Below are 22,992 nucleotides of genomic sequence, written 5' to 3' on the forward strand. Positions count from 1 at the left end.
CTGGCGGTGCTACTTTCCCCATGTCATGACTTTAGGAAAATGGAAAGTATCTTCTTCTAATAACGGTAAAGACAAACACCAAAAAAGTAATATACTGCTCATGACAGGCTCTGTGTACTGGTGAATAAATGCTTTGTACATGAAAATAATTTGTGTTCCAGTCCTGCCACTTTCCAGCTATATGACAGCAGGCAAATAACTAAAATTCACTCCCTGTCGTTTTACTCCATTGTGAGGTGATGATGATATTACTCACCTTGCAAGGATCTCGTGAAGGTTAAATTAGACACACATAAAAAATTTTATTGATCATATTTTTATCAAAAATAGTTTTTTGTGTAACAACAATAGTTGGAAATTTTTGGAATTTCAAAACTATATGTTACTAAAATCAATAGTTACTAGGACTGAATTCTGAACAAATTATAAATGTTATCTTAAGTTCTAAGGAAACCATTCCCTCTGGCCTTAAGTTCTTTGACTCCATTTTCTCATTTGGAAAACAGCTCTGTGGTGTTTCTCTACAGGTAGTGAATGAGCAACAAATACAGCTTGTAAACTTCCTGATAAATGAATACTTTATCGCATAGCCCTGGAAGCAACCCTGACGTCTTAAATTATGTAATCCTGGTATTACATTATATTAGTCTGGCTCATATAAAATGTAAGCTACAAAAATATCAAAGCTAAGAAAAAATATTTACTCATGCTTTTACATGCAGAAAGAGGATGCATGCATTGCCAAGATTCCATAGAACAAGCTCAAACGAGAGCAACAATGCCTCAGTTATTAGAGAGGGCAATGGCCTGAAGCAGTCCTAAGGAACAAAGATTACTTGGTCCATGCAAAAGTCAATATTTAAGTATACAATGAGTAATTCCCACTTTAAGTTCATGAACATATTTCTTTTCAAGAACTTCTTTTTGGTTACAAATTTCATTTGTGGTCTTCCTACCTATAATCCATGAACCTATGAATGAACAAAACGTTGAAACATGAAACTCTCCAGTAAACAAAAATGTCAGTACAGACTTAATTCTGACTAGACCATCTCAACAAGGTTACACAAGACTTGTACTGTACTTCTCAGTCTCCAAAATACTCATTTATCTACCCTGGCTAAAGCAACAGATTGAATGTTCTACAAAGATTTGTGGTAAATGCATGAATGACACCTCCAGACTATATCAAATCATGGGGCTCTTAACTTTAAATCATTATTATTTAAAATCCTCTGACAAGTAAAGTGCCTCTTTGGGAGAATGAACCTCATATTCCACATTAGAATCATTTAAATTCAAATGAATATTATTGTTGCTAATAGAAACTTCATTTCTAAATATTTTTTCAAATGTTCTAGTCATGCTATAAGCTAAAAATAACCATTAAATTATATTAATGCTAGCTTTGTGATCTTGAGCAAATCACTTAATTTTCTGCACCTTAATTTTCTTATCTGTTAAATGAAAATGGGATTGGGTGACTTTTTAGGTCCTTTAGAAAATAAAGACAAATAATAATTGTTATCATTTATGTCATTTTAATTAAAGATGTGAAAAATGTAACCAAAGATTCTGTAAAACATTAAGTCTAAAAGAAATTGAACCACAGCCAAGAATTTTTGTAAACCCCAAATCCCCTCTCGATAGCACCAAACAATTGAGTTTTACAGAGTTAACTATGAAAAAGGTAAATTTCTTATTAGTAAAACTGATAACCTCCTGGGCTAATTTAATTCATTCCCTACTTGCCAACCAGAAAAGTATGATTTTTACCTTTCTGGTTTAACAGCATAATGTTAGAAACTTTAAGGCCTACTCTTGCCTCATCTCTTATATACATGAAAACAGTGAGGCTCTCTCAAAAAAAGAATACTTATGGGCATTCTCATCCATAGCCTACCTGCCTGCCCCTCTATCGGGTATACTGTATTTTCTCTTGCCTTTGTCTTACTTGCAATAAACTGCTCTAATAACTTCCCCACCAAAAACATAAAATCCACGAATGAAAAAAACTACATAATTCATATTGTCTTCCAACACCCACAGAAAGGGTCTTAGAGTCAACTCAAGCAAACTTCTCCCCTGCGCCCCACCCCCACTGAAATCAACATACCATATTAAAAATGTGTGATTATTGGTCCACATTCAGACTTTGAATGAACGAATGAAGTGGCTTGTCTCCCACAGTTAGGGCAATGTAAAATCTAAAGACATACACCAAAAAAGTAATATACTACTCATGACAGGCTCTATGTACTGATAAATAAGTGCCCTGTACATGAAAATAATTTGTGTTCCAGTCCTGCCACTTTCTGGCTATACGACAGCAGGCAAATAACTAAAATTCACTCCCTGTGGTTTTACGCCACTGTAAGGTGATGATGATATTGTTCACCTTGCAGGGATCTCGTGAAAGTTAAATTAGACACATAAAAATGGCCTGGCACAAGCCAACCATGGAATAGGCAAAAGACACTAAAAGACATGCCATCTGCCTTACAAAACTTCTCCCTTCCCTCAAGGTAAGTTGAACAGAATCCAATGCAACAGATAGCTGCCATATTTTTCACTGGGCTGTCAGTTCCCCTTAGGCACAGAATATTTCTGATTCATCTCTGCATGCTAGTACCCAGCAGATTGAAAACATAATGAACGTTATTCAGTGGGGAAAATGAGAATTCTTTGGGTCTGAGGATGTTAATATTATCCCAGACCCAGTGAAAGAAAATTCCAATTTTCAGTTTGGCCAAATAGGTAAGTGTTTACTACAAGCTTCTATGTGGTTCAAAGCAAATAAGCTATTCTGAATTCTAATAATTACATTCTCTAAAATATAAAAAACTCAATTGCCCTAAAGCTCTCAATTTTAGTTTTGAAAAACCAATTCTTTCCTAAACAATGGAGTGGATAACCACAGAAACTTGTGGAATCTCTTTTCCTAGAAAACACGAAGAACAGGAAAGAAGCCAGTCAGTCTGGAAATGGCTTCAAAATCTGCCGATAAGCAAGAAGTTGGGCTGAGTTAGAGATGCTCCTTGAAGGGTTCCGCCACTAAGAAAAATAATTCTAATAATTCTGTCATTTATGTCCAAGAAAATAAAATAAATCTAACATCTCCCAATACAGTCATTGGAAATTATTTTATTTGGATCTAGTGATGCTTTTACAAACCCATTTTCTTCTTAAATTATAGTAAACTGTACTAAGCTCTTAATTTGAATATGAGCTCTTCTTAATAATACAGAATAGAAATTGCACTTAACACAGTAAACAAAATTATTTATTCATTTCTCTTTTTCAGTCTATTTCATGACCTTAAATCTACTCATCCCCAAAGCCTTATAAGAAATACTATTTCCCCAAAAATACAGCACTCTATTTTTTCCATTTACAGATGTCCAAGGCATTCATTACCCAAATCACATTGCACAGGTGATTAGTATATGATATCTTCTATTTTCATCTGATTCACAAGTAACAGTTTATTTCTCCCCAGCTGAACTGTAAGCTCAAAAGCCCAAGTTTTGGAGCCCTCATGTTTAAACTGAATTCAAGGTAAGTACTTATTCATCATTAAGTTCTTATTGGCTCACAGGTTGAGTTTAAGCAAAAGGAAAATGTAAAAGCAATACTATTTAACTCTGCACACTGAGCACCTGTATGAAGTTTTGGCAAAGCAGACACTCCACAAAGTCAAAAATAAAGCTTCTCAGACTACTATATATTGGCACTTGCCACTTAGCTGCAACTAACATAGTTGAAGGTTAAGACACACAAGGGCCCCAGAGTTAAAGATGCAATTGGTTTAGCTGCTACCCTATAAAGAATGAGCAGCTATCAAGGACGGTCCATTCACATACAGATGGCAGCTACTATAGAAAAGCAGAAAGCACAGCACCTTCCCCAGAAAACAGGGCTATGCATGTTCCGATTTTACATGGAATCCATTATTCATTCTGTCAGACTAAGTCAGTTAAATGACAACAAACAGAAAGGAAAGGAGTGTTAGAAAATTACAGTGTAATAACATGACTGTAAAACTTGTATTTTCTCACTGTTCATAATCCAAAGAACACATCTAGATCAGACCAATGGGCTCAAAAGCTCAATCTTAAGTGCATTCCACACACTCATACAGAGAGGCAGACCCCTGGTCCTTTCTCCACATATTAAATGAAAACTTCTGGTCCCTACTATGTGTCAGGTACTGTCTAAGGCATTGGCACTTTATCAAACATGCAATTCTAGTAACATTATATAAAGTCTCAGCTTCATATTTTAGAGGGAAGACACCTCAGGCTTGGCCCAACCTCTTATTTGAGCAAGAAGAAACTCAAGGCACAGAGAGGATAACCTCATTTGTTATTGTGGCTTTATTAGAACAAAGGCAGGAGTAGAAAACAAACTTTTTATCCCCCCCTCCCCAGTAATAAAATTTACTTTTTCTACTAAGCAAGTATTTCTATATGCTTCCTACACACCAGACAGTATACAAGGTACCAGATACACAGGATTCTGACCCTGGTGCTGTCCTCAAAAGGCACAGTCTAACAGCAAGGCAACAGACAGAAACAGCAAACCATATCTCTAATTGTTTAGGACTTCAATTTTAAAAAAAATAATAAAATTGTAATAGTTTGTTGTAGACTCTTAATAACCCCATGAAGATAAAATCTAGATCTTACTACTCCTGTCATATAGATTGAGAAACTGAAGTATGGAGTGAATAAGGGACTCTACTAAGGTCATCTCCAGTGGCAGCAAAATGCCTAGAAACCAAGTTTATTTACTCCAAGGTAGACATTCTTTTCACACTAGATGGAAAAAAAGCAGATGTTCTTTTTATGTTCAGTTCCTTTCTGACCAAGAGCACACATTTGCAAGACTGCATGCAGAACAACCTGTGGTTGTGAAAGCAAATTTAACTGGCTGTGAGGTGTCATCAGCTGAGGTTAGTTATTTGATGACTGAGTAATCACCCAACAAGACATTGTAAGTACCATTCTTAAAGTGCCCTTTATATATACAAAGAATAGATGGAAACGGTCCTATCCTTCGGGGAATTAATATGTAGAAAATGGGTATATAAATATTTCAACAAAAAGTGACAAAATTAAATAAACTACAAAAGTAGAATAATCACAAACAATTGCAAATTTAATAAACTAAATGTTTTGCAGAACTTCTAAGAAGACCTGCCAAGAAACTGATAATTCAAGAGTTAAATAGAAAAGAGAAGCCTGTATAGGAGATGACACATGCCAGTCTTCTGATTATTGAAATACAGGCTCTTACTAAAAAATGTTCACCACACTTAAGTAAAATATCAACTTCCTAATTCCTTCATTTCACTTTCCACCATTAGTCAAAATAATTATACAAATATTCCATTTCCCTTCTTCTAGGAAAGTTATTAATTTTGTAATCTTCTCTATTCAAAAGAAATGAATTTCCATCAGTGTGACTTTAGCTAAAAGGGTAAAACTGTGTGATCTCATCGCCCTTTTATTCTTCTATCCTCTTTCAGTTGCAACCTAAATGAAATTAATGATCATTTTTCTCTGGTGCACAGTAAAATTTATATACACATTCAAGAAGAGCAATTTTAACATTAACTTTAATTGTTACTTAATATCATATTTTATTCATACTACTAAACATCATCATGGTCTCATAAAAAGATACAACTATTTTAAACTTAAGCACACTGTAGAATTATTAACAAATTAGACAAAGTTAAAAAGAAACAAATACTAGTAATTTTCAGTTAATGACAGGAAAAATTACTTTAAGAATGAGCTAAAGGGGCTGGTGTCATGGCTTGGTGGTAGAGCAGTTGCCTACCATGCGTAAGACACTGAGTTCAATCCTCAGCACCACCTAAAAATAAATAAATAAAGGTATTGTGTCCATCTACAACTAAAAATATTTAAAAAAAATAACAGGCTATAAAGTAAAAATTATAATCATGCTACTAAAGTAGTAATATTTATTTTAAAAATACAACTCAGGGGAGAAAAAAAAAATCTCTTAGTATTCCTGCATTTACTCAGGGGATTCAAACTTAGAGCCAGTTACCTTTCTTTGAAATATTTGGTGAATTTTACAGGCTGATAAGCAGCAATTTTCAGAACCACCACAGCAGGTTTCACTAGAATTACCACAAGCATATCAAAAAATTATTTCATCATATCTTTTAGTTCTTAAAACTTAATTTCATCACAAGAAGACATATTTTAATAAATACCAGTTTAAAATCTAAATTTGAAGCAAAAGCATAGTAACTTGTTTAGGGAAGAGAGAAGCTGGGCTTGAATTCATGTTTAGGTCCTTAAGACAATGACTTGTATGTCAAATTGGATTCTAAAAGTTTAAGGGAGTAATTAAACATGCAGCGACAGTGACATCTAGTGTTAACAGCTGCAAGCCAACTACACTACTATTAAATCCTCAAATGCTGAAGAACTATCCAAAGCTTCTCTTTAAGAACAAACAGAACTTGTGCATTATATTAAATAATAATAATAATAATAACAATAACCAAAATGGTTCCATAGATTTCCTTCCAGACATTAAAAAGCCTTACTGAAAAAAACAGAGTAAATTAAAGACCAAAAAGTAAATGCATTATTTATTTCACACAGTCAACATCTCCAACTTTCTCCCTTCGTTTAGGAGAGTAATGAATGCACAGGTAGTCTGGAAGGTGTTCTGATAAGAGTTTCACAATCTTTTAAACTTTTGCCTATATGATCAAAGATACTGCACAGATAGTAAATACTCGATAACACATCAGGAAAAAAGAATGTAGGACATTTCAGGAATACTTGAAGAAGACACAAAGAAAAAAGAATAGTTACTGCAGTGAGAAACAAGTCTATATTTCAGCCCTGGCTTCCTTGCTTTATATTTGTTGATTTGAAAGGTCAACTTTGTAATCAGTTGATATTTTTGCCCAAGGATTTAGAATTTGGCAGCACAGGTTAATTCATTATACCATTTTTATAGTTTTATGCTACAGATGAATCTGTAAAAGTAAGCAAAATTTCGACAATTATTTTTGGCCAGGACAATTTTGTGTAAAAAGAAAAGTTAGCATTAGATGAAGCTTACTTACCTATTTGTTTTGGAAAGTTCATCCTTTCCCCTTTTAACTCCAAAAATTCTTGTGATCAAGGAACTAAAGAGAAGAGTGGATGAATTTCTCACCTATTATAAAAATAAACACACAATATGGGTCAAGGAATATTTATGGCATGAAATCAACATGTATAATGGTCAACTAGGTATTCCAATCATTATACCATTGGCTAGTGTAGGACTAAAGAAAACATGGTTTGTTTTCACAAAATGAGACAACTTTAAAAAAAAACTTAATAGTAATTGACTCAATGAACTCTTAAATTAAGCCCTAACTCCAAACACAATATAGTTTTTTCCTATTCTAATATTATCAATTGATTTCATTTTGTCCTTGAATTGAATCATCAGACAGTACTTTAAGAAAAAAAAACTATTTTTCATATCCTTCCTGACAATGATTATTCTAGACCTCAACTCTTTTCACTTATTTTTCTGTACTTACCTACCTGTGAGAAAATACTTGTAAGACTTAATTTCAAAGAATCCATGTAATAAATAGTCAAGAAAATACTTAATATTCCAAATGCCATTAACTTCACAATGCCAATAATATAGCCAAGGGATATTAACCCTAAAATTATATGATAGAACTGATTAATAAAAACAAGAGGCAAGAATAATGTTAATAAACTTGGATCATTTCTCCAAGACACTACAGAGTATGTTTTCCAAGCCAATGCATCAAGATACTTTGGAATTTCACGACAATGTCTTGAATATTCTAGCATTATTGGTCTTCCTCAATCACCTTGCCAAATCAGAGTAGAGAGGTTTAAGTATGTAGTGCCTTCCTTATGGTGTGCAAGGCAATATACCAGCACCAGAGAGAATATCTAGAAATAGAAGACACAAAATTGCTGCCATCATAGAGCTTATTTTCTAATTAGGTAAGTGATCATATGGTATGTTAAGTAGCAATATAATCAGAAAAGTCATTAAAAGTAATAATGCAGGCTGGAGCCATAGCTCAGTGGTAGAGCCCTTGCCTCGCACATGTGAGGCACTGGGTTTGATCCTCAGCACCACACAAAAATAAATTAATAAACAAAGATTTTTTTAAAAAAGTAATAACTTGAGATTTAGAAAACCACTTCCTGAAACCATTGCATAAGGGTCACAAACTCAAACGCCCAGTAGAAGCAGGGAGCAACAGAGGCAGCAGTGGACTGTGTCTAATGTAGTCCCTGCTCAGCTTCAGCTGACTAGCTGCCATGAAGGAATGCAAGCCTAATGTTGCCAGATCTTCTGCTTTTTTAACAGAAGCTAGAAACATGATTTTTATGTGAAATCTCACTATTTTGAAATGTTGGCAACAAATTAAAGAAAAGGGGTGGTGGAAAAATGACCATAGAGTCCAAATAAAATTCATATCAAAATTGCAATGAAACCCTAATCTTGGACAGATCTACTTAGGTCCATTCAATAGTCAGCAAACATTAATGGAGTCCCTACTACATGCCCTGCCTAATATGCCCAAACTGTAACAAATAGATCCATCCTGTCAATATCAGTATCACCTCTGCCTAGCACAGGTCTTGATTACCTTACCCAGTCTCAGAAGGCTTGGTAAGGACATTTAGGACACCATTACTTCCCTCAAATCATAACAATGATAAAACACAAAAAGAAAGGTTAAAAGTAGGGCTCAGTGATAGAGTGCTTGCCCAGCACCACAAGTAGTAACAAAAAAATAAACAAAACACAACAGAAACACAAATTCCATTTTGCCCTAAACCAAACTCTCTGACAAAGGCTGCCAGATGCACTAAAGTTAAACATCTGGAGATGTTGAGAATACACACTTTAAACAAAACCATAGGGTTTTTTTTCACTTTGTGAAACAGGCACAACCCAGAAATAAAATTCTTTTTTTTTTAATCAATAGACTGAGGGCAGGAGACAGATAATGCATTTTAGTAATATTAATATGGACAAATGGAGCCGGGTGCAGTGACACACGCCTGTAATCCCAGAAAGGCAGGGGGACCACAAGTTCAAAGGCTGAGGCAGGGGGACCACAAGTTCAAAGCCAGCCTCAGCAACTTACTGAGGCCTGAACAGCTTAGTAAGACCCTGTCTCTAAATTAAAAAAAAAAAGATGAACCAATGGGTATCAATACTATCAGCTTGATCCATCCTGCATAGGCTGATTGTTTGTGCCTCCTTCCCCAAATACATAAATACATATGTAGAAATCCTAACCTTCAAAGTGATGGCTTTGGGAGGTGGGGTACTTAGGATATGATTAGGTTATGAAATCTTTACCCTTATAAATGGGATATTAAATGCTCATATTAAAGAGACCAGAGAGAGAGAGAGAGAGAGAGAGAGAGAGAGAGAGAGAGAGAGAGATCCATTGCCCCTTTTAACCTTTTACAAGATAAGGCACCTTCTATGAACCAAAAAGCAGGCCCTCATGAGACACTGAATCTGCTGGCACATCGATCTTGGATTTCCCAGCCTCCAGAACTATGAGAAATAAATTTTTGCTGCTTATAAGTCACCCATTCTGTGGCATTTTGTTATAGCAGCTCAAACAGACCAAGAAATCCATTATAAAATTCCTCCATTTAGTAGCCAATTATGATCAATACCTATTCTGATACATATAGCAAAACGGTGATACTCTATCAGAACTTCTGCATTAATTACTTAACATTCCCAGAAAAAATTTTAAAAACTTTCCCTAATCATCTATTTGGTTACCCTGTTCACTCAGTACAGAATTATTTGCATGTATTAACCAATTTTCCATTCAGGGCAGAGCAAACCTCCAAAAGTAATCAATTGATGATACTTGTTTTTATTTATTTTTTTTAAGAGAGAATGAGAGGGGGGAGGAACAGAGAGAGAGAGAGAGAATTTTAACATTTATTTATTTTTTCTTAGTTCTCTGCGGACACAACATCTTTGTTGGTATGTGGTGCTGCTGAGGATCGAACCCGGGTCGCACGCACGCTAGGTGAGCGCACTACCGCTTGAGCCACATCCCCAGCCCCCAATACTTGGTTTTAATATTTTAAAAATGACTTTCCCTTCTTTGAGATACAATAAACATACTGTAAAATTCACCATTTTGAAGTATACAAGTCAGTGGTTTTTACTATATTTCTAAAGTGGGAGACTATCACCACTAAATCAACAATATTTTCACAGCCCCAAAATGAAACCCTGCACACATTAGTCATCATTTTCCCTCCACCCATAGTAGGAAAGCACTGATCTATTTCTGTCTCTAAATATTTGCCTATTCCAGACATTTCATATACATAGGATCATGAAACAGATGGCTTTTTATGTAAGCCTTCTTTCACTCAGCACAATATCCTCAAGATTCACCCATATTCTAACATTTTTTGATATGTTCTTCCTTTTTATGGTAATATCCCATAATAGAGATATATCACATTTTTTAAATCTGTTCAGCATTTGATGGGACATTTGGCTTGTTTCCCATTTTTTGGCTATTATGGATAATGCTACTGAAAACATCTGTGCACAAATTTTTGTATCAACATGTTTTCATTTCTCTTAGGTATACATCCAGAAGTAGTATGGTAAATTATTACAGTAACTCTGCTTGTAGGAACTGCCAAAATGGTGGTACCATTTTATATTCTGATTAGCAATATATTAGGGCTTCAATTTCACCAATTCTGTGATTCTCACATCTTCCTCAATACTTTTATTGTCCATCTTTTTAATCTTAGTGAGTACAAAATGGTATCTCATTGTGGCTATGATTTCCATTTCCCTAATGATGCTAAACATCTTTTTATGTACTTATTGACCATCTGAATATCTTTTTGGGGGAAATATATTCAAATGAATTGTCCATTTTTTTTAATTGGGTTGTCTTTTTATTATTATTGAGTTCTAAGAGTTTTCTGTATATTCTTAATTTTGATCAAGTCTAATTTACCTATGTTATTTTCTGTTGCTTGTACCTTAGGTGTTGTATCTAAGACACCGTTAACCCACTCCAAGGTACAAAAACTTACACAAGTTTTCTTCTAAAATTTAGCTCTTACATTTAGATTTTTGATCCATTTTTAGTTCCTCAAACATGAAATTCATTCCATTGCATTACAGCTATCTAATGGTACTAGTACTATTGGTTGAAAGAACTATTCTTTCTCCATTGATCTTTGAGCACTATTTTTTAAATTTTTTGTGGAGATTTATTTCTGGACAATCAATCCTATTCCATGATTTATATGTCTATCCTGATGTCAAATCCATAATCAAATTTACTACTGCTTAGTAGTAATTTTTGAAATTGGGGCCTATGAGCCCTTTGACTTTTTTTCAAGATTGTTTTGTCTAGTATGGGACCCTTGTATTTTTTTTAACATATATTAGGACCAAAATATTAATTTATGCCAAAAAAATATTCAGATGGAATTTTAACAGAAATTATGTTGAATCTGTAGATCAATTTGGGGAATATTATCATCTTAATGATAGAACATCTTCCAATAATGAACATGGGATATCTGGTCCTCTTGCATTTCTCTGAATAATGTTTTCAGATTTTCAGTGTGAAAGGTTGCACTTTTTCTGTTAAATTAATTTCCTTTTAAAAAATATTTTTATTAGTTATTGATGGGCCTTTATTTATTTGTTTATATGTGGTGCTGAGAATAGAACCAGTTTCTCACACATGCTGGGCAAGCACTCTACCACTGAGCCACAACCCCAGCCTCATCTTCTGTTAAATTTATTTCTAAAGTATTTTATTCTTCTTTATATTTTTATTAGTGCATTATAGTTATACATAATAGTGGTATTCTTTGTGACATGTACATACATGCATATATTGTAATTTACTCCATTTCATTCTCTAGACTTCCCCTTTCCCTCCCTTCCTCCTTTCCTGAATCCCCTTTCTCTACTGATCTTTCTTCTATTTATTTTATTACCTTTATTTATTTAATTTTTAATAGGTGCATTATAATTATACATAAAACTGTGACTCATTGTGATATATGCATACAGCACATAGCATAATTTAGTCCATTTAGTCTTCCTCCACTCCACCCTGCCCCTCAATGACTTTCTTCTATTATACTATTCTCCCTTCTGTTTTCATCAGATTCCCTTTTATTATTCCTTATTTCTCTTCACTTCCACACAGGAGAGAAAAGATTTGACCCTCGTCTCCCTGAGTCTGGCTTATTCACTTAGCATGTTGTTCTCTAGTTCTATCCATTTATCAGCAAATGATATAATTTCATTCTTCTTGATGGCTGAGTAGAACTCCATTGTGTACTGCCAGTGTCTCGGCTGGCACTGAATCATGAGCCACTACACAGCTTTGTAGATTCAAATAGCAATTCTTTATTCCAGAACTCACACCAGCCTCCAGCTAACACGTTCTGCTCCAATCTCCAATCTCCAATATCCGGCCGCCCCCAATCACCTACTCCACAGAGGCTTTTTCCAAATCCAATTTGAATCTCAATGGGAACACGCAGCAGGAACACCCTAATCCCAGCAGCAATAATCTTCAACCTCCAACTTCCCTAAAACCCCTATTGTCTTAAAGTGGGAATGCCTTAAACCCAAATTATCTTAAGCCCGGATACTTCCTCAAACCTGCAGGATACTTCCTCAAACCTGGATCCACCCTCATTCACCTTGAGCAGGGTCACCTTTCTCAAACACACATGCAAGGTCACAGCGGATTTCAAAGGAAGTCCATGTAACATGGGGTACGCTGGCAAGGATTTTGAATCATCATTCCTACTTGGCAATGGCCCTCAGCAGTGTACATATGCCATACATTTTCTTCTCTTCTTTTATTCTTTTTTAAAAATTCTTTTTGAATTAATGTTTGAACTATTCATTGCTCAAGTAAAAATGATTTTGATACTTTTATCTTGTATTCAGCCACCTCATTGAACTTGTTTATTAGCTCTAATTTATGTGAGTGTGTTCCTTAGGATTTTCTACATAAAAGATCATGGCATCAGAAAATAAAAACAGTTACACCTTCCTTTATTACATCTTATTTTGGCCTGATTGCCCTAGTTAGAGTTCTAATGTAATGCTGAACATAAGTGGCAAGAGTGTATACCCTTGACCTTTTACTGATCTTAAGGGAGAGCTTTCAGTTTTTCACCAGTAAGTATATACTATGTTTTCCACTGCTGTTCTTGATCAGGTTGAGAAAATTCCATTCCTAGTTCATTGAGTGTTTTTAATCATGAAATGGAATTAGATTATTGTCAAATGCTTTTTCTACATCTGCTTAAACATCATTTAATTTTTGCCCTTTATTCATTACATGTTACATTAGCTGATTTCCTATGCTGAGATGTATACTGTTTTAAAACTGTAGAAGTTAAAAAACAGACCACTAAATAGTTATTATAAAGGGTCAGTTGGTCCCATTATTTTTGAGACTGTGGCAAGGCAAAACATCATGGCAGGGAGCATGTAGTAGAGCACAACTGTTTACCTTATGGGAGTCAGAAAGCAAAAGAAAAGAGAGGAGGGGTGTAGGTCCCAAAAGGATTTTCGAGAGCACGCCTCCATGACCTAACTTCCTCCCACTAGGCCCCACCTCCCAAAGGTTCTATTACTTCCCAATAGTACCACAGGATGGTGATCAAGCCTTTCACACATGGGCCCCTGGGGAAATTCTTAGATCCAAACTATAGCAACAATAATACAATAAAAGCAAATTCCTTTGGGGAAAAATGAATGAAGGAGTATGCAAGTTAAAAAAAGATTAAAGACAGAATTAGTGGTAAAGTTGAAAATGCAGAGATTAGAACAACTGTCAAGTAATTCTACCTATAAACAATTCTTTTTATCAGGGAAAACCAGAATACTTCCTGCTCTCTACCTCTTTCTTCACTGAGTCTCCAACATATGGTTGGCAGGGACTTGGTAGTCAGCTGCAAAGTGACAACTGTTACCAAAGTATTTCTCTTCTATTCATTGAATAGATAATTTTTTTCTTTCTTTCTTGGCATAAGAAAGCTTCTATATATAGACTTGTATAAGAGATAGAAGAATTTATTAGCTCTAATTTATTAGAAAATTAGGTTACACCAGGTTGTATGCGTGTGTACAAGCACATATGTACACTCATTTTTTAATTACATAACATATAAACTCCCTTAACAAATATTCAAAAAATATGAAAGGGGAGCCCACCCTGTGCAATTGCTATGTAGCATGATCACTGACACACCATACACCCCTAGTAGGCAGTCAAGGATAGGGTCAAGATACATTTTAATATTCTGTCCAGGGTATGTGATACAGGTTTAGAGCAGAAAGAGACATTTTTTAAAAAAAATTAAATGAGATTTGAGTTCTAAGCCATGTGACTTTGAAGAAATCCTACACCTATAATCCAGAAAAACCATGCCATATTTTCTGGGCTTCTAAGGAGAAGACCAGCAATACTTGAGTTCTTGGTAACTGTCTTCCAAAGCTGTAAGATACTTCTCCCATGAGAGGTCAAAAGTAAAGAAAGGGTTTCCACTAATCCATACAGCATCTATAAGTGAATTAGAAAAAATGTACCTCTTCCTCTAAGTAAATGAAGCTCCATTCCAAGGCACATAGCATGATGAGTGGAGCACAGCTGGATTTCAAGACTACACAGCCCTAAGCCTGGAACCTTCATGGCAACTTCACAACTGCCAGAGGGCAGAGTCATTGGTGCCAACAAGACACAAAGTAACCGTGGCAGTGCTGCCAGGAAGATCTGAAAGTGTCTTTTTTGTATATTCCTCTGATATCCCCTGCATGCTGTGAATCAGAACTGACTTGAGAGAAGCAAGATAAAACTGTTCTAGATGAAAATATAACCTCAGGATGGGTCATAGGAGGACCCTAGTTGGGTTGCTTGGCAAGCTCTATTGGAAAGGCTGAGAGCTGCCTAGGGAAAGGCAATCAGGTGTCCAACAGTCACTAAACATAATAAAGAGAATCAGATGCTATTTTAAAAGAACAACTGCCCAGAAAACTCTAAGGATCTATGCATATGTATCTATAAGTCATTTTATGTAACTTAAATTTTGACTAAACTAACTTCATCTACAAAATGTACGTCAAACATAATCATTTCTTACCATCTTTACTAACATTTCTCTATTCTAGGCCATCATCACCTTTTGGCAGAACTATTATAATAGCTTCCTGATTGGTCTTCCTCCTTCCTTCTTGCCACCTTAGAATCAAGTCCCCATTTATCTAGATTAATAAAAAACCCATCATTCCCTGCTATAAAACCCCCTTGTGAAGGATTTTTCAATAGGCTTTTCAATAGCAGAAGGAATCACAGTTGCATTTCAAGTGTTTATGCCAACACTTGTTCAAGTTGGGTTAATGCCCCAAGGGGTAAACTCTGACCAACAAGAAACAAGCAATGGGACTCTTCTAAGAGGTGGTAGTTTCACGTAGTAGAAGATGTACCATGTGACAAGACAACCAGCTCAGTTTACTTGCAAGGTTAGGGCCTACTTGGTAGCATCTTTCCTCCTTTCTTGCCTTATTTATTGTTTTCTTTCATTCTTGCTGCTCTGGGTTTGTACCACTCAATAAAACCTTACCTCCAGTTGCTTTCTGAGGACACAGGGCCCAAGCCCTACAAATCAGCTAAAATGACCTTTTCTGCAATCCTATCACACACAAAACTGCTTTACCACACTTCAGATTCTGAAGTCAGACAGATAATAGTTGCACATTCTTAGACAAAGGTATTTCACGTCTCTTAGCCTTATTTTATTTATATATAAAATATGAAGTATAATAAAGTTTACTGAAATTAATCAATGTAATATAAATGATGCCAGGTACATTATTTATATTAGTATTTCCAGTGCTTAATATGTCATCTACTACACTGTAGGTATGCCTAATGCCTACAATGTTTACAATAGTACATTTTCTCTGTATTTAAAAAATTCCAACCAAGTAGCAAAGATTGAAAGACCTGTAAGGTCTCAATACAAATAGCCAGTAATCTGTAAAAACACAATAAATCTATACATGAATGCTCTCTGAAAAATGGCCCTTTACTGCAAATAATTCACTTTACCTGGGTTTTTGCCTCTCCAACTTATCACGAAAAACAATTAAGTCAAAAGTACAGATGTCGCCAGCTTTAGGCACAGTATATTCCTGAGAGGATGCACACAAATCAAATATCTGTAAATCAAACCATATTTCACAAGCACTAGGGGAAAAACACCCTTTAAAATGACTTCAACAAATAATGCTATAGTAAACTGTTACTGTAAAATGAAGGTTTCTTCATAGCCGGTGATTATGTTGACTTATAATTTCATTAGGTTTTCATAAGAAAGGAAATACAGCAATCAGCATATGGCAACATGAGCTCCCTCCCACCCCACATGAAGTCCCATGCTTGCTCAGGACTCTACAAGCAAGAAGATCATCACCAGAACTGAACACAGCCAATGCTATGCCTGGAGTCTGTGAAACTGTTGTTATAAAGTTAAAAAAATTTATGGCAACAGTATAGATTGTCACAGGTATGATGTTACTTTGTCTGACAAAGCAAGAACAGCAAATAGAAACAAAATATTCCTATAAAACCAGTGTTCAAAAGGAAGATTCCAGGGCTGGGGATGTGGCTCAAGCAGTAGCGCGCTCGCCTGGCATGCGTGCGGCCCGGGTTCGATCCTCAGCACCACATACCAACAAAGATGTTGTGTCCGCCGAGAACTAAAAAAAAAATAAATATTAAAAAATTCTCTCTCTCTATCTCTCCTCTCTCACTCTCTCTTTAAAAAAAAAAGGAAGATTCCAGTTAATAAAATTATCATAAGCATTTATATTATTACAAGCTTTTGTGGATATATATATGGATATTGATAGTATTCATGCATAAAACTCACAGGATAAAAAATATGCATCAGAATCATGATAACTCTGTGGTGGCTTAACAGGTAACTCATTTTAAAGGTTTCTCTTATGTTTTCCTTTATTTTAAAAAATTTTTCAGGGGGGGGGGCTGGGGATGTGGCTCAAGCGGTAGCGCGCTCCCTAGCATGCGTGCGGCCCGGGTTCGATCCTCAGCAGCACCACATACCAACAAAGATGTTGTGTCCGCCAAGAACTAAGAAAAAATAAATAAATGTTAAAATTCTCTCTCTCTCTCTCTGTCCCCCTCTCTCTCTCACTCTCTCTTAAAAAAAATAAAAAAAAATAAAAATAAATAAAAAATTTTTCAGGCATACGCATTACTGTTTTGGGTCTCACAAATGGACTTCCACAAAGGAATCATTTGTTTCTGACACTTTTGGCTTTGGCAAAAAGTTGGGAAAATCACCACATTTCACACGGCTAAAGCCCTTTCACAGAAAATATTTCTTGTATTATCTGGATTAGACTTGAAGAAAACAATATTAATATTGTTGGCAATCAGTTTTACCATCTCTAATTTTCCTGATGATCAAGCCACATTCCTTCATCTCTGATTACACTGATGGTATACGGGTATTGTTCTACTTCCTATAAATGTAAAAGGTAAACGCTGTGCCTTCAAGGACAGTTATGCAATGCTCCTAGACAGAATTCCAAAAGTCTGCATCTCTTACAAGAAGATGCCCAATTGTCTAGGCAAATGTTGGCAACCTTGAGGAGTGTTCCTCACACTGGGAGTCTGTGCCTTTGGCAGCCACTGCAACAGACTGAATCTCAATTAGAGGCTTATCATATTGGTACGGAATGGTTTGTGCAGCCTACTAATTGGAAAGCCTGCCTGTCTAGTAAATACTCCACTCTGTGGATTTTGTTTTGTTTGTGGGAGTTGTGGGTGGGGATTTACAAAGGATTGAACTCAGGGGGACTTAACCACTTGAGCCACATCCCCAGCCCTACTTTGCATTTTATTTAGAGACAGGGTCTCACTGAGATGCTTATGCCTCACTGTTGCTGAGGCTGGCTTTGAACTCATAATCCTCCTGCCTCAGATCTCTGAAGCTGCTGGGATCACAGGCATGCGCCACCACACCCCACCACTCTGTGGGTTTAAGACCTAGGTTCTTTGCTCCTCCCCTCCCCTTTGCCAAGCATTTTTGTAAAGCCACATGTCAAGCGCCTATGAATCATAGGTTATTGTCCTTTACTCTAGAAGACACAATGACATAGGAGGAAAAAAATAAGGGTTTCTCCAAGGAATCATGAAAAAAGACACATGAAAGTTTCCTTTCTTAATAAGAAGTACACTAGGTACTGCTCACAGTCTTTACAGAGTTCTAAGTCAAATGGTTTCTGGACAGTGTTATATTGAAAAAAAAGTGATTCAATATTTAGACTTCTATTTAATGTTTTGTGCTTGATTTTTCAACTTTTGATAGAATATATTGGTACCACTCACTCAACATATGATATACAGAATCTACAACATCCAAAAAGAGATACATTAAGATACTAAGAAAGAGTTGGTCTGCTTCTAGATCAATATTACTAATCAGTAGGGAAATGCAAAGCAAAATCATAAAGGGATACCACTTCACACCCATCAGGAAGAACTATCATTTTAAAAAATGAAAATCCTAAGTGAAGACTTAAACAAATTGGAACTCTTGTGCATTGCTGATATGAACGTAAAATGATACTGTCTCTATGGAAGAGTTTGATGGTTCCTCAAAAAGTTAAACATAGAATTACCCTATAATACACCCAAATTAACTGAAAGCAGGGACTCAGATAACTTGTATGCTAATGCTCACTGCTGAATTACCATAATAAGTAAAATGTGGAAACAATCTATCAACAGATGAGTAGATAAAGAAAATAAAGTACACACATACAATGAAATGTTATGCAGACTTAAAAAGGAATAAAATTCTGACACGTTACAACTTGGTTGAAACTTAAAGACATTATATTAAACGAAATAAGCCAAATATAAATTAATAAATATTGTTATGATTCCACTTATAAGAGATATTAGGTCAGGTAAATTCATAGAATCCAAAGGTATTACAGAGGTTACCGGGGATAAGAAAATACAGGAAGTCAAAACTTAATGAGTATAGATCTTTTGTTGGGGATGACAAAAAGGTTCTGAAAATGTGTAATGTGATGAATATTGTATACACTTATGCCAAGTTAAATGGTTAAAATGGCAAATTTAAAAAAAAAAAGATAACTGACTTTAAACAAAAGTAATAACAACCTAGGGTAGGCTTACAACACACAAAAAAGTAAAATGTATAACAATAGCAGCATCAAGATAGGAAGAAGAAAAGGGAAGCAAAATATTAAGTTCTTATACTTTAAGTGGCACAGCAAAATATCACTCAAGGGTAGACTGTGATAAGTTAAAGTTATAGCTTACTGCACTAAAATAAAAGACTTAAGTCTAATAAACCAACAAAAGAGATAAAATGAAGCCATAAAACATCAAGAATCAAAATATAGTCTGATCCAAGAATTTATTCCCTAGAGAAATTCCTTGATAAAATGCAATATATATTTTTTTATCATCCAGTGAAAGGTTTATTAAAACTTAATCAGAGGTATAATTAAATCAATGAAAGTAAATGGCAAAAGCACTCACTGCCCAGACTGGTGAGGTAAAACCCAGAATTGCAGCCTTAGCTCCATCGGCAACATACGGAATGATATTTTCTCCTAGAGGTGTATCTCTAAACAAGGCTCTGAGGATATTCAAAGCATGAACCTAGGACAAGAAGTTCAAAATTAGCTGTGGGTTAATAACTATGGTGATTCTAAATCTGTATATAAAATTACAAGAAGAAAGTAATAATATGCAAATGAAACAGTAGATTTAATAAAATAATAATTGATAAAAATAATTTTTAGACATTAGTAAGAACAATGTAATAAAAAAATTTGATCCAACGAACCTATAAGGAATCCTGAATCTAACAAACACATTCTTTTCAAGGAACATTTATTCTTTAAAATGGCCTCAAACAAGGAACATTTATTTTTTAAAATGGCCTCAAATATAGGATTTCATTTTTATAACATTAAAGTAAAAGGTAAAACTAAAGTGTTAGAAATTAGGATTTTGGTTACTGTCAGGGAAACAGTGCTGATTAGAAGAGAACATGAAGGGGCCTTGGTGTCCTAGAAAAGTTCTGCTTCTTTCTTGTTACACAAATGTGATCACTTTGTGAAGCTGTAATGACTTGCACACTGTATATTATAATTAAATCTAAAAATGCATTTAAAATATGACAGGGACAGCATGAGAAAGGAAGAACATAAGCCAATCTCAATTATGAACCCAGTGAGAAGCATAAATGTATATCCTTTCTAAAGAAAATTTAATAATGTATAAAAACATGTCAAAGTTGAGTTCATTCTCAGTATGCAAATATATTATATTTAAAAATCAGCATAAGTGCTGGGAATGTAGTTCACTGGTACAGCAATTGCCTAGCGTGTACAAGGCCCTTCAATCCCCAGCATTGAAAACTACAACAAAAAGAGTAACATGTAATTCATGATATTTGAAAATTCTAGGGAAAAACCAAACGTATTTATCTCAAATGATGCAGGAAAGCACTCAACAATTGTTTTTTTTTAATCAGATAAAGGACAGATTAAAAATTTCAACAAATAACAACAACATAAAGATGCCTGCTCTCTCTATTTCTAGCAAAATTGTGCTACAGGTTCCAGCAGCAAAATAAGATAAATAAAAATTTTTAAAAGACTAAGCATTAGAAAGCTAACAAACTTAGGATTACCTACTAGGGATACAATTATCTATAAAGAAAATCCTAAGAATTTATAGATAATTCATTAGTTGTATTATAGCAGTTCAGGTAAGTTGCTAAACATAAGTACAACAATCACCAAAAAATCAATTTCATTCTCACAGAGAACACATAATATAAGATTTTGAAATATCATTTATAAGAAAAATATATAGAAATAAATCTCATAAAAGATTCATAAGACTTTTATGAGGAAAATATATGCATTCCTACCCACAGGTATGAGAATTTCTGTTGCTTACCAGCACCTTGGTATTATGAGACCTTTACAGTTTTTACTTTTCTGTATGAAATGGTTCGGACTCGGGGGGCCAGAGGCTGCACGATGCTGCGGGGCAGTGGGCAGCGCGGGCGGGCCAGGGGTCAGCGGGACCCGGGGACCGGGGACTGGAGACCCGGCGCTCCCGCTGACCCCTGGGCGGGCAGGGGGCTCCGGCGCAGGGGGAGGATGCGCGGGCGGAGGGGCTCTGCCACCCTGGTGCGCGGAATGCTGGGAGCCGCGCCGGGGCGGGGGGAAGGGGTCCACGGGGCGGCGGCGGCGGGGGGGGGGGGGGGGGGGGGGGGGGGTCCACGGGGCGGCGGCGGCGGTCCGCGGGGCGGCGGGGGGGGGGAAGGGGTCCGCGGGGCGGGGGGGGGGGAAGGGGTCCGCGGGGCGGGGGGGGGGGGAAGGGGTCCGCGGGGCGGGGGGGGGGGGGGAAGGGGTCCGCGGGGCGGGGGGGGGGAAGGGGTCCGCGGGGCGGGGGGGGGGGGAAGGGGTCCGCGGGGCGGGGGGGGGAAGGGGTCCGCGGGGCGGGGGGGGGGAAGGGGTCCGCGGGGCGGGGGGGGGGGGGAAGGGGTCCGCGGGGCGGGGGGGGGAAGGGGTCCGCGGGGCGGGGGGGGGGAAGGGGTCCGCGGGGCGGGGGGGGGGGAAGGGGTCCGCGGGGCGGGGGGGGGGGAAGGGGTCCGCGGGGCGGGGCGGGGGGGGAAGGGGAAGGGGTCCGCGGGGCGGGGCGGGGGGGGAAGGGGTCCGCGGGGCGGGGCGGGGGGGGAAGGGGTCCGCGGGGCGGGGGGGGGGGGGGGGAAGGGGTCCGCGGGGCGGGGGGGGGGAAGGGGTCCGCGGGGCGGGGCGGGGGGGGGGAAGGGGTCCGCGGGGCGGGGCGGGGGGGGAAGGGGTCCGCGGGGCGGGGCGGGGGGGAAGGGGTCCGCGGGGCGGGGCGGGGGGGGAAGGGGTCCGCGGGGCGGGGCGGGGGGGGAGGGGTCCGCGGGGCGGGGCGGGGGGAGGGGTCCGCGGGGCGGCGGGCGGGGGGGAGGGGTCCGCGGGGCGGCGGGCGGGGGGGAGGGGTCCGCGGGGCGGCGGGCGGGGCCCCGGGGCCGGGCGCGCCGGGCGGGAAGGTGCAGCGGCCTCAGGCGCGCCGGCCCGGGTCAGGGTTGGGTCCCGGGAGGCCCCCTCCTACCTATGCCAGGCGCCACGTAGACGGAGTAGAGCAGCAAGGACGAGAGCAAGAAGAAGAAGAGCGCAGCGAACAGCGAGCGGCGCGGCAGCCACAGCAGCCCCCGGCGGGCGCACATGCTGCAGCCGGGCGGCCGCTCGAGGGCCGGGCCTGCTCCTGCCGCTCCCGTGCGCCGCTGCCCGGCCCTCAGCCGCCGTCTCCGGAGCCTCGCAGGCCGCCGCCGCCGCCGCCGCCGCCGCCTCGCGGATCCCAGCCAACGGCCGCCTCGCGGATCCCAGCCAACGGCCGCCTCGCGGATCCCAGCCAACGGCCGCCTCGCGGATCCCAGCCAACGGCCGCCTCGCGGATCCCAGCCAACGGCCGCCTCGCGGATCCCAGCCAACGGCCGCCGCGGGACGGGCCACATGAAGCGGGCGGGGCCGCGCGGCCTGGAGCAAGCGCAGCGACGGGGGCGGAACGGGAGGTCGCACAGGGGCGGAGGGGCGGGGCCAGCGCCGCCTGGCACCGTCGCAAAAGACCCGCGCGCTCGCCACCCGACCCCAGTTGCCCCCGAGGCCGGGCAGCGGCTTTAGGGAGCGTCACTAAATGACGACAGCCCCTCTCCCCGCAGGGTCACCGCCCAGGCTTGCAGGGAGTGTCTCTCAAGAGCCAGCCGGCTTTGCGCTTGG

The 22,992-nt window shown here is 38.7% G+C and overlaps 1 protein-coding gene across 9 annotated transcripts in view; it reads right to left on the reverse strand.

Moving 5' to 3' along the window:
* LOC144374025 (uncharacterized) overlaps nt 1-22,762 on the reverse strand; it is a 54,952-nt gene extending 32,190 nt beyond the window's left edge. For 6 of the 9 annotated variants that reach the window (XM_078036988.1, XM_078036990.1, XM_078036991.1 and 3 more), the window contains exons 1-3: nt 22,328-22,762; nt 19,703-19,825; nt 7,121-7,212 (exon numbers count right to left, since the gene is read on the reverse strand). In XM_078036988.1, coding sequence (XP_077893114.1) covers nt 19,791-19,825; nt 22,328-22,730 — 438 coding nt within the window. In that variant the 5' untranslated portion in view covers nt 22,731-22,762 and the 3' untranslated portion in view covers nt 7,121-7,212; nt 19,703-19,790. Of the gene's footprint in view, nt 1-4,361; nt 5,884-5,909; nt 7,031-7,120; nt 7,213-19,702; nt 19,826-21,136; nt 21,259-22,327 lie in introns of those variants that run through there. The other 3 variants (XM_078036993.1, XM_078036995.1, XR_013433567.1) reach the window with 3 other exon arrangements.
* Between the last annotated feature and the right edge of the window lie 230 nt (nt 22,763-22,992).

This window comes from Ictidomys tridecemlineatus, unplaced genomic scaffold, assembly GCF_052094955.1.
Source record: "Ictidomys tridecemlineatus isolate mIctTri1 unplaced genomic scaffold, mIctTri1.hap1 Scaffold_55, whole genome shotgun sequence".
NCBI lineage: Eukaryota > Metazoa > Chordata > Mammalia > Rodentia > Sciuridae > Ictidomys > Ictidomys tridecemlineatus.